General features: G+C 46.4%; 1 protein-coding gene across 1 annotated transcript; it reads left to right on the top strand.

The window, feature by feature from the left end:
• The first annotated feature begins 963 nt into the window (after positions 1-963).
• Positions 964-18,765, top strand: LOC108410650 (F-box only protein 33). The gene is made up of 5 exons (XM_037542016.1): positions 964-1,502; positions 5,232-5,342; positions 7,849-8,212; positions 9,849-10,152; positions 11,569-18,765. The coding sequence occupies exons 1-5, from the start codon at positions 1,105-1,107 to the stop codon at positions 11,832-11,834; spliced, it is 1,443 nt and encodes a 480-aa protein (XP_037397913.1). The 5' UTR covers positions 964-1,104; the 3' UTR covers positions 11,835-18,765.
• Positions 18,766-22,698: the final 3,933 nt, after the last annotated feature.

The raw sequence follows: 22,698 nt of genomic DNA, 5'->3' as shown, positions 1-22,698 counted from the left end.
AATCTATGTTAATACTATTTTATGTGCTTTATAGCTGGTCCTGGTCACTGATAGTGATTTATCAGTGTTAATATTGTTTTATCACTGTCATAACAAAATGGTTTTATTTGTTGTGTTGGTACCAAATTCCTACTAATTCTACAAGTTTCTGCATAATAGAGCGGTTCTGAGCGGTTCGGTGTGAAACGCTCTGTTCTAGATAATCTTACCGAGTCAGAGCTGCTCACAGTGGTGGTGATGGGAACCAGACGTCCCTCTAAAAGCTCCTACAGAAAGTTCCTACATGAGCTGGTTCTGAATTCACTGCCTGATGACTGAGACGCTGTTTTATGAGAGTTTAGAGAACTTCAACTCCATTCATGGTGGAGGGAGACATGCAGGGCGCTGTGTGGCAAAATAGTCCCCAAAGAAAACTCATTATTCCAGATTTTCCATCATCAACATTCCATATAAGCTCAGAAGACTCGTGTAGGTTCTCTGGTGGTTCTGGATGGTAAATAAAGTGTCTATATCTGTGTTGTAGTCATGGCGACGCCTGGTTCCCATCACCACCACTGTAAAGACGTAAAACCAGTTCACACCAAACCCTCTGAATCACTCTGTTTACACCTCACTCACTCAAATTACACAGAAATTCTGGTGGAATTTCCCTTTAAAACGTTTAAATCCTGTGTGTCGTGTGCGCCCCCTCTAGCGGCGTGTCACGGTATGGCAAAAATAGGGCCAATCTGGACTCCACCACTGCAGGGCAAGGGGTGTTTTAGCAAACACAAAGCGGACGAAAACGTGCAATCGCGAAGCTTGCCTGCATTCCTGTGTCAGCCCACCACGAAGCCCCCCAAAACTAAACACCCGTCTCGCGCTATTTCTAACGTGCAGCTACCGTAAATGCCGGAAAAGCCAGGTTCTGCGAAGCCAAACACAACGCGTCCTCCCCTATTGGCTGCTGACATGGTACGTTCCGGTAGTATTGAAGGCAGGGCAGCCGCTCGGCGCTGTTTGTTTTGCTCGGGCAGATTTTGGGGGTGATTTTCGGGGCGAGAGGGGGCAGTTAGAGAGTCGGAGCGGTCAGATCGGCTTATTTACCCCCCTGTCGAGGCACACATGGCTCTGTGCGGCGGTGTCGGAGCCTCGGCCTTACCCAGCGAGCTGATCGTCCACATCTTCTCCTTCCTGCCGGACAGGGATAAGCTGCGGGCCTCGGCCGTGTGCTCGCGCTGGCGGGAGTGCCTCTTCTACCCCTCGCTCTGGAGCGGCCTGAAGCTGCGCGCGCGGACCGGGACCGGCACCGGGTCCGGGTCCGGGAGCCCCGGCAACGGAACCGGGAGGCTCGAGTTCCTCATGCGCCGGTTCGGCAGCTTCGCCCGCGAGCTGCAGCTGGAGCTCGACGGCGCGGCCCAGAGCGGCCCGGGAGACTCCGAGCTCGGGGAGCGCTGGAGGGAGGCGGCCCACGCTTACCTGGACCAGGTGCTCTGCCTGCTGGGCCACCTGCGCAACAACAGGTCAGATGTTCTCCTAATGAAGATGCACTGTGTCCGGGGGGGTCGTGGTCAGCGGCTTCGAGGCGTAATCATATATCATAACGGGTAGCAACGGACACTGTTGGGGGCACCTGGGCAACAGGTGAGCGGGTCACTCACGTGCACTGCAGTGATGCCCGCTTACGCAACTGGAGGGAATCATGAAGTCATAATAATGAGCTGCCAAGTCGTAGCTGTGAGACCGAATCTCGTTATTATGAGATATTAAGTCATAATTGTGGGAAAGCAAGTCGTGCTTATTAGATATTAAGGCTTGATTATAAGGTTGAATTTCATTGAGAGGCGAAGTCGCGAGAGGATCTCATTATGAGATATTTAGTCATAATTATTAGATATTTAGTCATAATTATGAGATCGTAAGTCATGAGATGGAATATCCTTGGTAGATGTTGGATGGAAGGATGGATTGAACGGTGGACGTTAGTTTGATGAGTGAACGGATATGGATGGATGGATGGATGGATGGGCAGACGGATGAATAGGTCGATGTTGGATGAGTAAAGGGTGAACAGGTAGATGTAAGAGTTGGGTGGGTGGGTAGAAGAATGGAAGTGTGGTTTTAATGTGATGGAATGAATGATGGGAGAATACATGGATGGATGGATGGAAGAATGGGTAGATGATGTTATATTGGCTGAATGAGTAGACAAAAGGGTGGAAAGATGGAGTGAAGAATGGATTGATTGTGTCGGTATGAGGGAATAAATGTACACCAGTTGGATCGGATGGAAGGATGGAAGGACAGATCGAGGGGGATGGATTGATGGGTGGATGGGTAGAAGGATGGATGTTCAGGTGGTTGGATGAGTAATTGGATGAATGGATAGGTAGGTTGGTAGCTGGATGGATTGATTAATTGATCAGTGGTGGATCTATGAATGGGCAGATGTAATACAGTTGGATGATTTAATTGGATGGTTAGGTTGGTGGATGGATGGATGGATGGATTGATCGGTGGGGGTATATGAGAGGATGAATGGGCAGATGTAATACAGTTGGATGAGTAATTGGATGAATATGGACAGGTAGGATGATAAATGGGTAGAAGGTTGGATGAATTGACAGGTGGATGTATTTATGGCTAGAGTGATGGATGGATTGAAGGGGGTGGGGGGAGAATGTCCACAGTGGTTTAGCTGAAGTTCACAGTGATGTAATGTGTCCCTGATATTCAGACGTTCTTACCAAGTTCTTCCTCGAGAACATCACCAGCACCAGCAAGCGAAACCTCTGTGAACTTCCTGGGACAGGCGGAGAGACTAGGACTGGAAGATTCATCGTTTTTATATTGAAATCGCAGTTTTCAAACCAAGAGCTGCAGTTTTTAAGAAAATTATAGCCTGTTTTAATTGGTGTAACTTTTCTAGCCTTTACGGCAGCTTTAGCAGCCCGGGAGACTCACAGACCAATCACGTTCTCTAAATATCACACGTGACGCTACTCAGCCAATCAGATCTGTGCATTACGATGAGCTCTGAGACTCGAGTGAGTGGCGCCTCACAGGGGAGGGACGAGGAGAGAAACAGCAGTCAGAGAAGAAAGTGAGTCAGAGGGAAGTTATTCCACATGACGTGATCTAAAAAGAGGAAACTGACAGTAAATGTTGGTGAAATCTGACCGAACTGGACTTTATTTGATCTGATGTTCAGTAAATGTTGGTGAAATCTGACCGAACTGGACTTTATTTGATCTGATGTTCAGTAAATGTTGTTGAAATCTGACCGAACTGGACTTTATTTGATCTGATGTTCAGTAAATGTTGGTGAAATCTGACCGAACTGGACTTTATTTGATCTGATGTTCAGTAAATGTTGGTGAAATCTGACCGAACTGGATTAGTTATGATGTTCTGGACCTTCACGTTTTATTGAGTTTTAATTAAAGACCCCTGAGTTAGACAAGTCAGAGGCATCCAAACATCCATGTGTTGTGACATCACAACCACAACTAACTGGCACTCTGGTGCGCTACATTCAGGCGTCGAACCTCAAGCCAGAAAAAGTGCATGTTCTGGTCTTCTACACCGGAAATGTATAGAAAATAGTCGCAATGTAAGTCGGAAAAATCTCAGTCCGATGCCTTTCCCAAATCTTTCGGAGCCCCAGATCTCTTCATGGAAGCTCCTGAGGAAAGTTCTCTCTCTGAAGCTCTACAGTTTTGTCCTTAACACACTGTTATTGTTTGAAAAGAGCTTTCCTGCCCCTGACCAATCAAACGTGACCAAACATCTGAAGCGTCCACCAACATGAAACACTAAACCCTGCAGGAATCCCAGCTGCAGGAACTCGGGGAGGGTAGAGAGGGTGCGGAGACGCTGATAACGAGAGATAATAGCTGATGGGAGTAGAGAAGCTTCCTCACAGGCTGAGGAGGAACCTTACAGAGCCACCGGCTTCGGCCTTCGCCTCGTTTTGACCTCGGTGCACCTTCAGCTCCGGCTTTAGCCTGTGTTTTGGAACGCTTTGCACAATTCCAGGCGTTTTTTTCCAGCTCCGCTGCACAAAACCTGCACAAAAGCTGAAGCTGCTGGTTTTGTGAAGCTGCTGCTGCTTTCTCCACTGAACTTTCACACAATGCACCGTAAACAGTAAAGCACAGACAGAGAGGAACAGTGGGTTCCTGAAAAGTCCCGGCAGTCGGACCTCCCCTCGCTCCGCGCAGGTTCTGGCCTCTGAGCGCTTATTCAACAAGTCTGAAAGCTTTTGTGACTCTTTATTATAGCCGTTCTCATTTTCCCCGGACTTTACATAAAAATCCTTTGTGTTTGCTCAGATCTGTTGATGCCGGTTTGTTTCACTGAGCTATGAAAGCACATTCAAAGGGGAATTACACCAAAGTTTCCAGATTTGATTCTGAGTGGGTGTGGAGTGAAACGGTCCAGACGTCTCTACAGTGGTGGTGATGGGAACCAGGCGTCGCCATGACTACAACACAGATATAGACACTTTATTTACCATCCAGAACCACCAGAGAACCTACACGAGTCTTCTGAGCTTATATGGAATGTTGATGATGGAAAACAGTGGAAATTCTGGAATAATGAGTTTTCTTTGGGGACTATTTTGCCGCACAGCGCCCTGCATGTCTCCCTCCACCATGAATGGAGTTGAAGTTCTCTAAACTCTCATAAAACAGCGTCTCAGTCATCAGGCAGTGAATTCAGAACCAGTTCATGTAGGAACTTTCTGTAGGAGCTTTTAGAGGGACGTCTGGTTCCTATCAACACCACTGGGAACAGCTCTGACGCGGTACGTTTATCTAGAACGGAGCGTTTCACACCGAACCACTCAGAACCGCTCTGATTGCATCTGAACCAGGTAATTAAGCAGAAATGTTGGAAAATTGGAGTTCCCCTTTCAATGAAGTACAGAAGTGTTTTTTCCTGACTCTTCCATATTCCTTGTTTTCTTGTTTTAGAAATTTGTTTAATATGGAATGTTGATTGTAAAACAGCAGAAAATCTTTGGGGACTATTTTGCCTCACAGCACCCTGCGTATTCTGTATCCCTCCACCATGAATGGAGATTGAGGCCATCGTAATGTCTGACGTCAGGCGGTGTGTGCATAAACATTTTATGCAATAGCCTATCCTGAGAGTTTAGATGCGCATATATTTGAATAACCACGCCCATCCCGGTTGTGTACATCCAGCACTGATGTGGAAACTGTTCCCGCCTCTCTTTTGTTCAGGAATCTGCAGCGGTTGAGTCTGTACGGCGACACGTGCATCCTTCAGGACGACAGCATCCTGGACAGCTCTTACCTCGCCCAGATCGACCACGGGGGCAAGAAGATTAAAGAGTAAGTTATGGTCACTCGTTGTCTCGGCGCTGGTTTCTTTCCACATCGATGCTGTTCAAAAACGGTAGAAATGCTCCAAAATGTCTTCAGACGTTCAGGTCGTTTAGTTCTCTCCCGTAAAGCCACAAATTCAGACACGCACGTCTTCCTTTTGTTGTTGTTTTCATGTCAAACTTGTAACAGGAGAACCTTTTTGGTGCCATATGGAACCTTATATGGCACATTCTCCATCAATATGAAGACAGAAAACAGTCTGACCACCTCCTCGTTTCTGCGCTCTGTCCACTTTATCAGCTCCACTGACTGTATAGCTGCACTCTGTAGTTCTACAGTTACAGACTGTAGTCCATCTGTTTCTCTGATACTCTGTTACCCTGTTCTTCAGTGGTCAGGACCCCCATGGACCCTCACAGAGCAGGTACTGTTTGGGTGGTGGGTCATTCTCAGCACTGCAGTAACACTGACGTGGTGGTGGTGTGTTAGTGTGTGTTGCGCTGGTCTGAGTGGATCAGACGCAGCAGTGCTGCTGGAGTTTTTAAACACCTCAGTGTCGCTGCTGGACTGAGAATAGTCCACCAACCAAAAGCGTCCTGTGGGCAGCGTCCTGTGGGCAGCGTCCTGTGGGCAGCGTCCTGTGGGCAGCGTCCTGTGGGCAGCGTCCTGTGACCACTGATGAAGGACTAGAGGATGACCAACACAAACTGTGCAGCAGCAGATGAGCTGTCGTCTCTGACTTTACACCTACAAGGTGGACCGACAAGGTAGGGGGTCCATGGGGGTCCTGACCACTGAAGAACAGGGTAACAGAGTATCAGAGAAACAGATGGACTACAGTCTGTAACGGTCAGTGGAGCTGATAAAGTGGACAGTGAGCGCAGAAACGTGGAGGTGGTCAGACAAATTATGTTGTCTCTAAAGAAAGTAATAGTCTCTCTCTCACCGTCTCTCCCTCTCTCTCACCGTCTTTCCCTCTCTCTCACCGTCTCCCTCTCTCTCACCGTCTTTCCCTCTCTCTCACCGTCTCTCTCTCTCTCTCTCTCCGTCTCTCCCTCTCTCTCTCCGTCTCTCCCTCTCTCTCTCCGTCTCTCCCTCTCTCTCACCGTCTCTCCCTCTCTCTCACCGTCTCTCCCTCTCTCTCACCATCTCTCTCTCTCTCCCTCTCACCGTCTCTGTCTCTCTCTCTCTCCCTCTCACCGTCTCTCTCTCTCTCTCTCTCTCTCACCGTCTCTCTCTCTCTCACCGTCTCTCTCTCTCTCTCACCGTCTCTCTCTCCCTCTCACACCGTCTCTCTCTCTCTCCCTCTCACACCGTCTCTCTCTCTCTCTCCCTCTCACACCGTCTCTCTCTCTCTCCCTCTCACACCGTCTCTCTCTCTCTCCCTCTCACACCGTCTCTCTCTCTCTCCCTCTCTCTCACCGTCTCCCTCTCTCTCACCGTCTCCCTCTCTCTCACCGTCTCCCTCTCTCTCACCGTCTCTCTCTCTCACCGTCTCTCCCTCTCTCTCACCGTCTCTCCCTCTCTCTCACCGTCTCTCCCTCTCTCTCACCGTCTCTCTCTCTCTCTCTCTCTCCGTCTCTCTCTCTCTCTCTCCGTCTCTCTCTCTCTCTCACTCTCTCTCTCTCTCTCTCTCACCGTCTCTCTCTCTCTGACCGTCTCTCTCTCTCTCTCTCTCTGACCGTCTCTCTCTCTCTCTCTCTCTCTCACCGTCTCTCTCTCTCTCTCTCTCACCGTCTCTCTCTCTCTCTCTCTCTCTCTCTCACCGTCTCTCTCTCTCACCGTCTCTCTCTCTCTCTCTCTCACCGTCTCTCTCTCTCTCTCTCTCTCACCGTCTCTCTCTCTCTCTCTCTCTCACCGTGTCTCTCTCTCTCTCTCTCTCACCGTGTCTCTCTCACCGTGTCTCTCTCACCGTGTCTCTCTCACCGTGTCTCTCTCACCGTGTCTCTCTCACCGTCTCTCTCTCACCGTCTCTCTCTCACCGTCTCTCTCTCACCGTCTCTCTCTCTCTCTCTCTCTCTCTCTCTCTCTCTCTCTCTCTCACCGTCTCTCTCTCTCTCTCTCTCTCACCGTCTCTCTCTCTCTCTCTCTCTCTCTCTCTCTCTCTCACCGTCTCTCTCTCTCTCTCTCTCACCGTCTCTCTCTCTCTCTCTCTCACCGTCTCTCTCTCTCTCTCTCTCTCTCTCTCACCGTCTCTCTCTCTCACCGTCTCTCTCTCTCTCTCTCTCACCGTCTCTCTCTCTCTCTCTCTCTCACCGTGTCTCTCTCTCACCGTGTCTCTCTCTCACCGTGTCTCTCTCTCACCGTCTCTCTCTCACCGTCTCTCTCTCTCTCTCTCTCTCTCTCTCTCTCTCTCTCTCTCTCTCTCTCTCTCTCTCTCTCTCTCTCTCTCTCTCTCTCTCTCTCTCACCGTCTCTCTCTCTCTCTCTCTCACCGTCTCTCTCTCTCTCTCTCTCACCGTCTCTCTCACCGTCTCTCTCTCTCTCTCTCTCACCCTCTCTCTGTCTCTCAGGATACAGCAGTTGTTTGAGGAGATCCTCTCCAACAGCCGGCAGCTGAAGTGGCTCTCCTCGTCCTTCATGCTTGGTTTGGTGACCCCGTGCTCTTTAGCCTCTCTCTCCAACCCCAGCGCCGAAACCCTGGAGCACCTCAGTCTGCTGGACGGGCAGCTGCCCAGTCTGGTGTCCACGGCTGAGCTCCAGCGCTTGGTCCACCTGCGCTCGCTTTCCATCGACTTCTGCGACTTCTCCTCCGAAATGTGCCGGCTGCTTTCGGCCAGTGACCGCGCGCCCCTCCACCGCCTCTCCCTGCTGCTCAACGGCGCCGCCCTGGAGGCCAAACCGCTGGATGGCACGGCCACTGAGGACGACCTGAAGGTAGGAGTGGGAATTACTCCTGTGTGAAGTAGTGATGGATATTCTGAGTGAATTTGAGAAGGAAAGAGTTAATAAGCAGATACTTGTTTAAAGAATAGTAATAACTTGATGCTTTGTCCTCTAAAAGCCTCACTGAAGGATGTCACATGAACTAGTTATGAATATGCAGCCTTATAATAGTTTTGATAAGATTTTAGCCTGAAACTTTTTTTTTTTAACCTGTTCTTGGTGAAGGGATGCGTGCAGTGAGGCAAAATAGTCCCCAAAGAAAACTGATGACAGATTTAACACTATTTTACAGTCATTACTGTAAAATAGACACAAACCATGTCCTTGAAATTAACTCAAGACCCCCAAGGTAAAATATTCCTCCAGTAAAAGTGGAAGTTCCTCCCTTTAGACCTCCACTTGAGTAAAAGTACTAAAGTATTTACCTTCAAATGTACTTAAGTATAAAGTAAAAGTACTAAAAGAGTAATTCTGGCTCTGATGTCCTGTTATCATTTTTATAACCAGACTGGCTTCATGAACTCATTTCAGGTGAAAGTCCTCCAGCGTCTCTCTTGGTAAACCAGTCTTTTAATAGAACGTCATTAATTAGTGACGCTGACGTCTATTAAAATGATCAGAAGCACAAAACACTGAAGGTAAACAGTTTCCATCAGGGAGAACCGAGTGGCTCTGAAATCACTTTTTACACACAAGCAAAGTTTCAGTTTCAGATTTATTTACAACTTAGTTCCAAGTTTAAGTTGAATAAAAACTGGCTTTAAACTCAGGATCACAGATGAGCTCCTTTACTATGTTGATCTGTAGGCGTCTGTTCATAAACATAAACCAGCCCAAACTCATTTACTATAAAATGAAATGGTGTTTGTAGAAATTCAGAAAAAAGCCGCGTCAGTCTCGACTGCATATGTGGACGTATTCCAATCCACTTATTTCAGTCCACAGCTTGTGCTGGACTCTGAACCTGCTGTAATGTAAAGTAAGAACCTCACCGCTCCAGGATGTTTTCCACATTTTACCATGAACCCACAGCAACGTCAGTCCTTAATGAGTGAGCGCATAACATAAAAGTGAGACCGCTGTGTAAGACCACCCGAGAGGCCGAAGCACGGCTGCGTGATGCATTACAACCCGTTTAATCAGATCAAAGACTTAAAGTTGTTGTCGTTATTTTTATTATTATTATTATTATTTTAATTATTATTAAAATGTCATGATCAATAAATAAATTAAACTATTCTAATTTTTATCTACATATTGCGTAATTAACATAATTATTTTATAAGATGTTCTTAACTTTATAATGACTTTCAGTAAGAATAGGCGTTATAAAAAAATCTGAAGTATTATATGATAATCATTTTGCATTAAATTATTGTAAATAAGAATTCTTATTAAGGATAAGAATTATTATTATTGTTATTGTTGTACTAATAATATAAACAAAGTATTAATTAAAACATTACCGCCAAACTAATGATGATAAATAGAAATAATAATAATAATAATAATAATAATAATAATAATAATAATAATAATCGTTTAGCTTATCTGGTATATTTGTGATGTCACTGTCTGGAAGATGTGTTGACCCGCGTCTGCTGGTGTGTCTGACCCCCGGCTGCAGGCGCTGGTCCGGCGCAGCGCTAACCTGCGTGTTTACCTGATGGCCCTGGACGTGTGCAGTCAGGACCTGCTGCGGGTGCTGAAGCCCAGTCTGCCTCTGGAGCGGGTCCACCTGGACAGTTTCAGCACGCTGGTGACCGACGGCGTCCTGGAGCTCATCTCGCAGCAGTACCACAAAACGCTCACGCATTTCGTCCTGGTGAGGGACGACGGAGGCTTTCCCGACCTCAGCGTCAACCGCAACGAAGATCCGCTGGTGCTGCTGGCCTGGAGGTGCGTCCACCTCGCCGTCCTCATCATCCACGGTGAGTAAACGCCACGCGCCGGGTTTCTCTCCGACCCTAACCGAGCGAAGGCTTTACTTGGTCTCCTTTCGGTTTAATCCACTGTGATTTGGCTCCACGCTTGCGGTCATTTGCCTTGGAGTTCTGCGCTGGAGTTTCGAGGCTAATGTAGCTACCGAGTAACAGAAGCTTATAGCCACCAGTTCGTTACGGTCCTTTCCTGCGTGTCCCAGGAATAGAGACCGATTCAAAGCCTGAATCTTGTCCTTATTTTTAGCTACGTCCTCAGATCTGGTCTCACTGACGCAGCGGTTCAGCCTCGTTTAGGTCAGTGACTCTAATCCGTCTTTAATGTGACAAACCGGCTCCTGAACTGACCCTCATGAGCTCCTCCTACTCCGTAACGTCACGTGACTGAATCACTGCGTCATCATCATTTATAAACTTTGATTTTTATTTATTTATTTAGTTTTTTAATGTCGGGAAGTCATTCTGGACATTTTTCTTCAGGTTTTAATTTTTTTCTATGCAGCTGTCTAAAAATTCTTTGGAATAACATTTGATAATCGATGTTGGTTTTGCACCATTTTTAATAATTATTTAATTGGTTTTTAATAAACGTGCTCATTGAGAGTTGCGTTTCAAATTAATTTGACTTTCTGTGTTTGTTTGAAATAACCCTTAATGACCGATAGTGTTATTAACGATTACAAAGTACTATGGAAAGTTTTTATTCCATACGACCATCGAACATTCGCTCCCTCAGCAACAGCTGAACAACTGAAAGATGAGTGATCTGCTCAGATGTTCAGGCTCCCGTGGGTGTTTTGCAGTGTGTGTACCTGGTGTTATCGGTGTGTAGCACATATGTGCTATAAGCATCACCATCCACCCTCACTGATACCAGTACTGCGTTAAGTGCCAGTATCAGCACTGGTATTGATTCAATATCGATATCTTGATTTCTAATAGTATCCTAGAGTCCTGCTGTGGTTTATGTCAGCGGTCAGCAGCCTGCGGCTCTTTAACTGCCCTGTCGTGGCTCCACAGCTGAATCAGACTTCGTAAAGATCAAAACGTTGAGACGTTTTACAAGAAATTTCCACTTTTGAGTAAAAGTTTCCTGCTGGAGATGCGAGAAAAGCGGCTGTAGCTGAGCTGATGCTTAAAGCAGAGCGAAGTAAGTCGGAGTTTTTCGTTCAGATGTTTTTTTGTTTTTTTTTTGTGCAAACAGGCACATCGGAAGATTTGCAGCCAAGATGGTGAAACTTTTCTCCAATAAAATGGGCGTAAGGCGTTGTGGCTGTCGAGGTGGTTTGAGTTTCATTCGGAGGACAGAATGGCTCTTCTTAACGTTTGAGTTTCCCACCCCTGCTTTATGCAAATGAGCGAGCGAGCCGTTTTTAACGAAGCCCCTGTTTGACCTCTGTGCTGCAGGTTATACGGTGTGGTCCCACAACCTGGTGGCCATCTCTCGCCTGCGCGGCTCCAACCTGAAGGTGCTGACCGTGTCGGAGGAAAGCATCGACTTCGACCCGGACCAGTCGGTGTTCGTCGAGGGCGACCCGGTGCACAACCTGGTGAAGGAGGTTTCCCTCGGGCTGGGCCGCGTGTGGCACCCCTCCATGGACAGCAGCGTCATCCTGAGCGACCCCACTCAGCACTTCCACCGCGAGATGCTGAGCTTCAGCGAGGGAGTTTAAACCCAGCAGGGCCTTTAGCTTTTGTTTCGTTTTCCTCTGCACCCGCACCCACCCTGTGCTCGATTATCTCTCACGACAGGCCCTGTCTCATTTTACATACTCCTTCTTTTATTTTTCATTTCTTTGAGATTGTTTTTGTTTTTTTTCCTTCTGTGTAGTGTGGAATTAATCCTTTGTAAGTGCTGTGTTTAACCAGTATTAGCTCTATATTTATATCTATCTATATATCCTGCTTATGAAATAGGAAAGTATAGTTGGGTATCGGTTTAGTAGCTAACTGAGTGGATGGTGGAGAGGGGCTTTTTTTGTTTATTTTTATTTTATTATTATTTTTTTACACGGCTAGCTTAGAGTTGTACAGAGTATTTTGCTTTGCTCGTCCGCTCCTACGTTGGGTTTCCTCTTCTAGAGTGTGGAGTTACCTCAAGAACTATCAGTTTCAGATCCATCTTGGCTTTTAACGATGACAAAATCCCACGTTTTCTTTTTTTCCTTGACCTATAGGGAGATTAGTCTTCCGGCCGAGAGAACGGGCTGATAGACGTCGAGCTACACCCCTGCAGCCTTCCTCGTTGTTCCTAACTGTTATTTGAAGGTGGTGATGTTGACGTTGTTGATGTTATTGTTGTTGTTGATGTTGACGACGGCGATGGTGTCGTTCGGGACGAAGATCCCGCTTTTTTTTTTTCCCCCTCAACCTGGAAGTGGACGCGCTTCTGCTGGTGAAACCAACTGGCTGAGGTTCTTAAACCCTGCGGGCTGAGTGTCCGTCAGCACGACGGCCGGGCTCGGCTAACGGGGCTTTTATCTGGGTCAAGTCCGCTCTGTCCGTCTCAGGTAGGCACGAACACCGTGACCTTGAAGATGAGGGTGATGAGGATGAGTGACAACAATCAGCTTTTCTCTCAGCTTTTGAAGGAATGGTTCAATCAGCGATGCTGATGTTGCTTAGAAGAAAAACGGATGATCACTTTCAGTCGAGGAAGTGGCGAAATCGGTTTTTTGTCGGGTTCACAGTTAAAAGGCAAGCGAAGTGACCGCTGACCGCTGACCGCTTCCCTTCGTTTACAGGCCACGTTAGCATGTTTGGTCAAGCTATTCCTTTAATCTGTTTATCCAGTCACAGTTGCCTTGGAAACCCCCCCTTTATAGGTTCTCATAGCGGATACGGATCAAGTCCCCGTTACCTGTTCCTTCAAGACCAGCAGTCGTTCAGCGCAGAAGTCCCATCTCGCCGTGTCCGAGCGACGGGGTGCGAGCGATGCTCAGTGTTTCGGGGTGGACGTGAACTCGAGTCCCCACAGTATTTCATCAGCAGAGTGTTAGGAGGAGGGAGGCAGTGGCTACTCCGATCCCCCCCTTCCCCCACCGTATCTCAGGATTCCTGCCCTTCCGGTACTTTTCCAGCGAAGGCTTTTGTCCGAGCTGTGTGTTCGGTGCGTCTGTGCGCTTGATGGACACGATAGTGAAGGTTTTTTATTATTATTATTATTATTATTATTATTATTATTATTATTATTATTTGGAGATTATTGAAAAAAAGCTCTTCCAAAATACTTCACAGGTGGATTTTATTTCTCTCTCGTGCGTCGGATGTACGCTTTTACTTGCGCCGTTTGACATTTTAAAGCTCGTAGTCTGGAGGGAAACCGTGGTCGCCTGCTTAGCGTTGGGAAAGTGAATGTTGAACGACGGCCTTCGTTTCTTGTTTTAATAAAAACGGCTCTCGTTTTCTGCTCTGGAGATTCGGAAGCATGTCTTTTCTCACGCACTGGGCGGCGATGTTCGGATGGAACGGGAGTTTTCGGTCTGAAAGGCTAACTAGCCACCCGCCTTCTCGCTGATGGGCGTGAACTTTAGCCACAAACTGTCCTTCCTGTAAAAAACGTGTTCTTTTTAAATGCTTGGCTGGCTCAGCCGACGCCAGTTGCAGTAAGTCTCCATATGCGAGCATCATGGGGGAAATCTGGCTGCCGGTTAGCTCGTTGGCTTAAAGGAGCAGTTTGGTAAAAAGGTTTAATTCACTCACCGTCACCCTTCACCTACACCAGGGGTGCACAGCTCCGGTCCTGGAGGGGCTGGTTTCCAGCACAGTTTGGTGATTTAACTTCTAAGACGCACCTGATTGCGTTTATCTGTCAATCGGCAGGTTAATTTAAGTAGGGAGACCTCAAAACCGTGCTGGACACCACCGGCCCTCCAGGACCCCTGGTCTACACGCAGTCGATCCACTACGCTACCCAATCCTGATCCTGGAAATCTCCCACCCTGCAGAGTTCAGCTCCAACCCTAATCCAACACACCTGATCCAGGTAATCGAGGCCTTCAGGGGCGTCTGACCGTCCGATCCAGGTGTGTTGGAGCTGAGCTGCCCAGGGTGGTAGATCTCCAGGGCCAGGATCGCTGAGGCGTGTTTGGTGTCCTGGGGTTTGGAGCCGTGAGGCTAATGCAAGCGTTTCGGTTCCATTGACTTGCATTGCTTGTTAGCTGCGTTAGCCATGTCATCTTTTAGCTCCAGTGCTAAAAAACCAAGGAGGCAAACTTCAGACACCCGATCGACTCCGTTTTATGGAAGAAGGGAGGATGTGCGAACTTTTTTTTTTTTTTGTTTTGTTTTTTTTAAATGAACTCCCGCTTTAATAGAAAACAAATCGAAAGCAATCAACCAATGAGACCCAATCAGTCCAGAGCCTGCATGTAAGGTGCCTCTCTAGATGAGCTTAAACCTGCAGTGTATGCATGAGAAACAGAGATTCAGCTTAAGGAATAGTGATCCAAGTGAAAATGCATGCCAGTCGTGGGATTCTGACGTGTTCGTTTCGAGAAGTCCCGTTTCTATTTTTAGTACCACGCCAAAAAGGATCTAGATAAGATTGTTCTATATTTGGAGGTTTAATATTGTATACTGTTCCTTGTCGTTGGATGAGGGTGGGTAAGTGACGTCGGTGTGTAAACTGCTTACGCGTTCATGCTGTGCCTAAACCCAGAATAGCTTTCGTTTCTCGAAGCCCACACACGGCGTCCGTGTTCGTCTCCGGTCCGCAGAGTCGTGTCTAGTGTAGCGATGGACGGGTGTAACTAAGACGTTAGCGTATTAAAGCATCAGCGTGTTTTTCCTCCTTATTTTCCTGTTTTTTAAATTTTTTTGGTTTGTTCTCTTTGTGCACTCATGTATCGTGTGTTGTGTTTCAAAAAAGTGCATACGTCAGAGAAGGAGGTGTGGAGTCGGGAGGTGTACCACTTTCTCAGCAGTGAACAGGAAACAGCCTTTCTCAGGGTTCCGTCAGTTCAGTGGAGGAGGAGTCCAGTAGCTCAGGCCTCGAGTCGCACGCCTCTGAGGACGCGGCGTCGCTCTGCGTCCGCCTTCCGAGGAGCCCCGGGTCCCGGCTGGTTTTCCCGATAGGGGGAAAAACTGCTGCTATCTCAAAAACGTTCCAGAGCTGGTTTCTCCGTGTACGCCCCCCACCCCCCCCACGAGGTTTACTGAGGTATGAGGTCATTAAGGAGTCATAATTCCAATATTGCTGCATTATAATGCATCATAAGCTGACATCGTGAGACAGACCTCACCAAAATACCCAGCGAGCTTCGTCAAATGTCATCGTTTAGAGGCCGTGCTTTGATTATACACTTGAAACTGATGGTTGTTCAAGGGTTCTTCGGTGAAGTGGCGTAGAACCATGTGTTCTGTGTAGAAACATCTGACTCATGGTGAATTTGTTCTTCAGATGAATGGAGAATGTGTTGTGAGTGTGGTTCTCTTCTGACAAGCTTATCATAGCAGTGGGACTTCGGTTACAACACGTTCTCCGTCCGTCTGAAGAATCATTTCACCATGCATAGAACCTTTTTAAGCATGAAATGGAACCATTGCTTTTACTAAAGAGTCCTTAACACTCCTCCTGTGTGTGGCTAAAATCGTAGACGTTCTCTTGTTAATAGTGTTGGCTTGGTTCTGGCTTTCAGCTTAAAAGGGAAACGGTTTTTCCAAAAATTTACAACTCAGTTGTTAAAACAAGCCGGACGTCTTTACAGTGGTGGTGATGGGAACCAGGCGTTGCCATGACTCTCATAAAACAGCGTCTCAGTCATCAGGCAGTGAATTCAGAACCAGTTCATGTAGGAACTTTCTGTAGGAGCTTTTAGAGGGACGTCTGGTTCCCATCACCACCACTGTGAGCAGCTCTGACTCGGTAAGAGACACCGAACCGAACCGCTCTGTTTACATCTTTCCCTTTTAACGACCTCGTAAGTCGGAGGACGGCGACTCTCCTGGGGGTGAAAATGTGCACGTTTTTGTTGGGCTCGGGGGAAAATGTTGCGCCTTGGGCGGCGAAGCGACTCCGCGTCCTCAGACGTTTAAGTTTCCATACGAGAAATCATAAAACCAAGTCACTGGAATTTCGCTTCTGTCGGCGCGTCTCGTGTCAGCTGCCAAAGATCACGGTGATTCAACCTTAACGAAAGTGCCCGCGTGCTGGCAGAGGGCAGGGCCAACGGCTGATCGGCCTCTAGATGTACTGCGTACTACTATATTCTCTGACAGCTACTAGTAGACATTAAATGGGCTGGAGACGTGGAGGTTGGGCCGCTTTCGTGCTCCGCAGCTGTGCTGTGGCGTTTTTTTGTGTTTATTTCGGGTCAACAGCAGTAGATCTCTCTTATAAATGCACCTGTTTCACTGTGAAGAGTGAATGTAATTTAAAACTATTGAAAAAATCAAGGTTGGTTCTATCAGACCTACTAATAAGCTGCTATGAGACGTGTAAGGAACATTCCACTGGGGAGTTAAAGACAAACTAAAATGGCCAAATGTCTGCATGAAATGACTTTATTTTTTTACTCTTCGATTCCTTTTCGGGCTTGTTTGGGGGGGGCGGGATCCTGAAATCAGCGACGTGGACTGGTCTTTAGGCGAAAACCTTGGAGCGCAGGTGTGATTGTGCCTCCCTCGAGTGTGAAGTGCGGGAGGGAGATTATTTTTGTGTAGACCAGTCGATTGTTACAACTCAGTTGGATCCCAGACTTTTTCTTTTGTTTTGTTTTGGCTTTCTTTTCTTTTTTGTTTTGTTATTTAAGTTTAGGAAACGTTTATATGCATTCGCAATCCAGATCTCTCTGTAGTGAAAGGAGAACAGCTGCAAGTACAGGGGGCTGCTCAGAAGCCTGAGAGATCTCAGAACGCTGTACAAACCGTGGCCTGTAGAAGCTCAGTGAGCTTCCAGTTACCTTACTGCTCAATGACCTCACGCCAGCTGCAAGGGGCGGGGCGGTGGGGAGATGTTTTAGATCGCTGTCGTGGAAACTTCATATCTCAAACGGTAACTTTACAGGAGAAGCGGGGGGAAAAAAACACGCTTCACTTTTAATGCAGGTCAATGGAACCAGACGTCCACCCCCTCCAAAGTGGTTTTGGGCCGTTTTTCTTGGTCCATTCATCGTGAAATCTACACTCATTATAAAGGACAACAGGCATTTTTTAAAAATGATGTCAAACTGCAAAACTGACCCTTTTACAGCAGAACCAGAAGAAAGAAACGTTCTCAACTTCTAATCGAAGTCCGTTTATCCTGCGAAGGGTAACTAGAGTTTTTACATCATGGCTGAGAAAGTGAAACACGTCAGAAATGGAGATGTCAGATTTTTAGTGACTTGCATATCTGGATCTCCATTTTTCTTCTTTTTTCAGTTTGTGACGTAGCATAAATGGGGACCAGGCATTTCCAATCATGAGATTTACAGTAGAAACGGCCCAGTATTACTCGGAAAGACGTCTGGTTCCATTGACTTGCATTAGAAGTAAAGTGTGGGGTTTTTTTTTTTTCCCCCTTTCTGCTGTGAAGTTACCGTGTTGGACCGTGTGAGGTGTGAAGTCTCGTTTCAACAGCAGCTTTATTTATATATATATATATATAAAATCTAGTGTGACCTTGGAGTCTAAACGAGTTTATTTTTGATGAAATCTCAGTCACTTTAAGTAAAGGTCCACTGTAGGTCAAACATCGCGCTGGACATGGGTCTAACCACCCCACCCCACCGCCCCCCCACCACCCCCTTGCCGGTTTTCCTCTTCAGGCTGGCTCGCGTTACAACAAAGTCAGAAACTATGCAAGTGGAATGCATATGATTCAGTGGCTTCTCACTTTATTATTTTTCTTTTTCTTTTCTTTTTCTGTCACTCATAAATGGAAATGACTTACCTTGCAATTATACTTGGCCTTATTATTATTATTATTATTATTATTATTATTTTACGATCTTGATTCTTCGGAAGCCAACTCAGTTTCGGGGCGACCGTGGGTACAGACATGGTCTCTATGAGACTGGCCAGCAGGCCCCAGTTCTAAGTGGTACGAATGTTGTGCATTTGTTTAAAATCAGGACAGTCTGCAATAAAGAAGTGGCCATCACGGGGCACGAGCAGTGCGAAGACCAGGCTGCTGCTTACCTTGTAAACGTAACGGCGAGTAAAAAATACGATACCTTACAGCGCATAGGGGTATGTATATATCATCATACGTACTTCTATGCCACATATGTCCGGGTTCTATTTATGAACATGGAGAAAAAATAGTTTATAAGCGTTGTTGTTTTGCAAAAATGGTTTTACCATCTTAAATGTTTAATATTTGGGCAGGTGTGTTCTGTCTACTTTTTGTCTCCAGTGAGCACATAGCATTGGGTTTTATATGTACATCTACAAACAGGAACGTCCTCTGGCACAGGTGTGAACATGCCAGGTGGGGAGAGATTTTATTGATTTAGAAAAGTGATCTGAGGTTCCACCATTAAAGAAGGAAAACAATAAACCTACGAGAAAAAAAAACGTAACTGACGTACGTGTTGGATAAACCAGCCTGAATGTTGATTTGAATCAATGTTGAATGAATGCATTTTCTTTTAATCGGTAAATAAAAGCATTAAAAAAGGACTTTGTGTGACTGTTTGTTTATTTATTTATTTATTTATTTATTTATTTATTAAAAAGGGACCCATATTATGTAAAATTAAATGTTGATTTTTTTTTTTTTTTTTTTTATGATTTTGATGTACATAAATATTGCTGGTTTGTCCATATGTGTAAACCAAGCTACCGAACCAGCCTGTTTAGAACACGATAAAGGATGGCCAATCAGAACAGCTCTCATTTCCATATCAGTATGATTTGAGATGGAGGATTCCTGATTTAAATGGCAATGATCTTACCAATATGCACTATATGGCCAAAAGTATGTGGACACATGACCGTCACACCTATATGAGCTTGAGAGCACCCTGTTTCAAAACCATGGGCATTAGTATGGAGTCGGTCCCTTCTTTGTTGCAATAACAGCCTCCACTCTTCTGGGAAGCTTTCTACCAGATGTTGGAGAGTGTCTGTGGGAATCTGTGTCCAGTCAGTCTAAAGAGCATCTGTGAGGTCAGACAGTCGATGTTGGACGAGAGGGTCTGGCTCACAATCTCCGTTCTAACTCATCCCACAGGTGTTCAGTGGGGTGGAGGTCAGGGCTCTGTGCAGGCCAGTGGAGTTCCTCCACACCAAACTGGTCACTCCATGCCTTTATGGAGCTGCTTTGTGCTCAGGGCCTCAGTCCTGCTGGAACAGGAAAGGCTCTTCCCCAAACTGCCGACACAAAGCTGGAAGCTTAACTCTGTAAAATGTCTTTGAGCTGTAGCTTCAACACCCTTCACTGGAACTGAGAGCCCAAAGCCTGAAAAACAGCCCCAGCTCATTATCCCTCCTCCACCAAACTTTACTGCATTCTGGTAGGTAACGTTCTCCTGGCGTCCACCAAACCCAGATTCATCCATCAGACGGTCAGATAGTGAAGCTGATTCATCACTTCAGAGCACACGTTTCCACTGCTCCAGAGTCCAGTGGTGGCGCTTTACACCCCTCCAGCCGACGCTTGGCATTGCACATAGTGATCTTAGGCTTGTGTGCAGCTGCTCAGCCATTAGAACCTAATTTGTGATGCTCGTGGTGCATCAGGGGACGAGGGACTTTTGTGCACACTTGGTGGTTTGCGTGGTCTACCGCTTTGTGACTGAGCTGCTGTTGCTTGTAGATGCTTACTTTTCACTATAATAGCACTGACAGATCTAGCAGCCCAGACATTTGGTACAAAGTTTAGTCGCTTACTGAGCTCTTCAGTACGACCCAATGTTTTCCAGTGTGTGGGGCGAGTGCACGGCTGTGTGCTTGATTTTAAACACCTGTTAACAGTGGGTGTGGATAAAACAACTGACTTCCATTATTAGGATGGGTGTCCACATACTTTTGGCCATACAGTGTACATGACATTATCTCTATATTACGCAGAGTGCAAATAATCCATGATAACTGCTTTCAAACGGATCCTTCACAACCCACAACATCATAGAATCTGTATTTGTAACTGAAGTCTTAAATAGGTGGTCTAGCAAACTCTTAGGTTATCGTTAGATGTTAGTCCAGGGGTCAGCAACATTAACTCTATAACTGCCCTGTCGTGGCTCCACAGCTGAATCAGATCAGCAGGTAATAATAAAATAATCCTCCTCTACAGTAAAATAAAGTTCTGCTGATCCTTCAACACAGTTTAACAGTAAATGGTCTTAAACGCTGGAGTTAATGTAGAACTGCTGATTCACCCTTTAACCCTGAAGATCAGCGCAGACGGCTGGTCACCATAGCAACACAGACAACAGCCTCGCCCAGCTAGTAGCTACGAAACGGCAAAGAGAGAGATTTAAGACGGACATCAATGATTTGGAGACGAATGGACTGATTAGTGTTTATAGTCACTGCAGCTGGTTTCCTGATACGTTTAATCTCCAACGAGGAATTTTCCCACTCCACCTTAAATGGTGCAGCGGAGCCCCTTTTAAGGCGGAACGAGAAAATTCAAACAAGCTGGAGAAAGCCGACTTCTGCTTTGTAAAAAGTCTTTCTTTCTTCTTCTTTCGGCTGCTCCCTTTAGGGGTCGCCACAGCGGATCATAGATAGATAGATAGATACTTTATTGATCCCGAAGGAAATTTAGATGGAGGAAAAGATGGCGTATCATCTGCCTCCATCTTGCCCTATCCACTGCCTCCTCTACTTTCACACCAACCATCTCCATGTCCACCTTCACTACATCCATGAACCTTCTCTGAGGTCTACCTCTTCTCCTTCTACCCGGCAGCTCCATCTCCAACATTCTTTGCCCAATATATCCACTATTCCTCCTCAACACATGTCCAAACCATCTCAACCTGGCCTCTCTGGCTTTATCTCCAAACTGCTCCACCTTCACCGTCCCTCTGATCTGCTCATTTCTAATCTTGTCCATCCTGGTCACTCCCAACGAAAATCTCAGCATCTTCATCTCCGCCACCTCCAGCTCAGCCTCCTGTCTTTTAGACGGAGCCACAGTCTCCAAACCATTGCTTTGTAAAAAGTCGAACATCGTTATTTTATAAGAAACGTCTACTTTTGTGAAATGCTTCCTGCTGGAGATGCGAGAAAAGCGTCAACAGGACATCTTTACAGCCAAGATGGTGAAACTTCAATAAAATGGACAGAAAATGTTGTGGCTCCCAAGGTGGCCAGATTATTGTTGAAATTTGACCAGATGGCTCTTCTGAACATTTGGGCTGCGGCCCCTGGGCTAGTGGGTGGAGTGGCGTGGCTTGAGAGCCTTGAGATGTAGCAATAGCTATTAAACAAGTAAACATGGCCTTTGTGTGTGTGTGTGTGTGTGTGTGTGTGTGTGTGTGTGTGTGTGTGTGTGTGTGTGTGTGTGTGTGTGTGCACCGCTGCAGGACCACCGCCGCAGGACACAAGGAGTCCTTTTAATGGATTTAGTGATGGATACTCGTTTCTCCATTTCGTCCCTCCAAACACAGATCGCACATACTGAATAAACGCAAAGATTTGTTTTGGCAAAGAAATGATAATTTTATTAAATCTTGGCATTTAGACCCTTTGAAATCCAGACTAGTCGTCCTTATGGCTCAGAAGAAAATATAAATATGCGAACCACATGGACGGTTAAGGAACCACACGCTTTGGCGTAATGTTTTCCAGCGAGGCTTTGAACGCAGGGGTGTAGGCTCGGGCCTGTGTATATACATCTCTTTATTCACAATATAGTATTGATACATTTCCTGTATATACACACACACACACACGTCACCATTCCCTTCCAATTATTCAACGTTTAAAAAAAAAAAAAAAAGCTTTATATTAAATACCACTTAAGTTCAATCCTGTTTCCTTCCCACTCGGGAAAAGTGTACCCGGAACAAAAATGCACGTTTATGGATTCTTCCTCTTCATTTCAGAACCGGCGCCACGCTTCGTGCCCAGCTCCTCTATTAACACACCTTCAGACCAACGATGAAATGTGACGACACATGGGGAAGAGAGAGGAAGTCACATGACCGCAACGGTTACACTTCAGAGGAAACGGCCCTCGGGCACAACAACAGGAAGTCACATACAATATGCAGGCAGAGAGACGGAGAGAGCATTCGGGTTAGGGATGGGCGATATGGCAAAACGTTGCTGTTACTGCGATAAATCACTTTCCCGGGCACCTCAGAGGCCTCGGTACAGTATATCTAGACAATGGTTAACGTCATATTTCATAAAAGCAAAGATCTAGACCAATTACAAAGTAGCCAGCAGGGACCTGTAATGCCAAACTGACAAATTCCAAGCGCATAATAACAAAATTAATCCTCCTACTGCTCCTCAGACTGACGACCGGCGAGTCACTGTACCTACAGGGCTGCATTCAGTGCCAATAGCAATACCCTGGCTAGGCCTTCTAAGGCTTAAATGGAAACCAATCCGCCACTCTTTCAACATTTCTGAATAATTAACTGGTTAAAA

Source organism: Pygocentrus nattereri, chromosome 10 (genome assembly GCF_015220715.1).
Source record: "Pygocentrus nattereri isolate fPygNat1 chromosome 10, fPygNat1.pri, whole genome shotgun sequence".
Classification (NCBI taxonomy): domain Eukaryota; kingdom Metazoa; phylum Chordata; class Actinopteri; order Characiformes; family Serrasalmidae; genus Pygocentrus; species Pygocentrus nattereri.
The sequence above is the reverse complement of the archived record's forward strand: the minus strand, read 5'-3'. Positions and strand labels throughout refer to the sequence as shown.

Coding starts and splice junctions, on each gene's coding strand:
- LOC108410650 (XM_037542016.1), top strand. CDS start 1,105: ATGGCTCTGTGCGGCGGTGTCGGAGCCTCGGCCTTACCCAGCGAGCTG. Junction 5,343..7,848: donor GGGGGCAAGAAGATTAAAGA/GTAAGTTATGGT, acceptor TCTGTCTCTCAG/GATACAGCAGTTGTTTGAGG. Junction 10,153..11,568: donor CGCCGTCCTCATCATCCACG/GTGAGTAAACGC, acceptor TCTGTGCTGCAG/GTTATACGGTGTGGTCCCAC.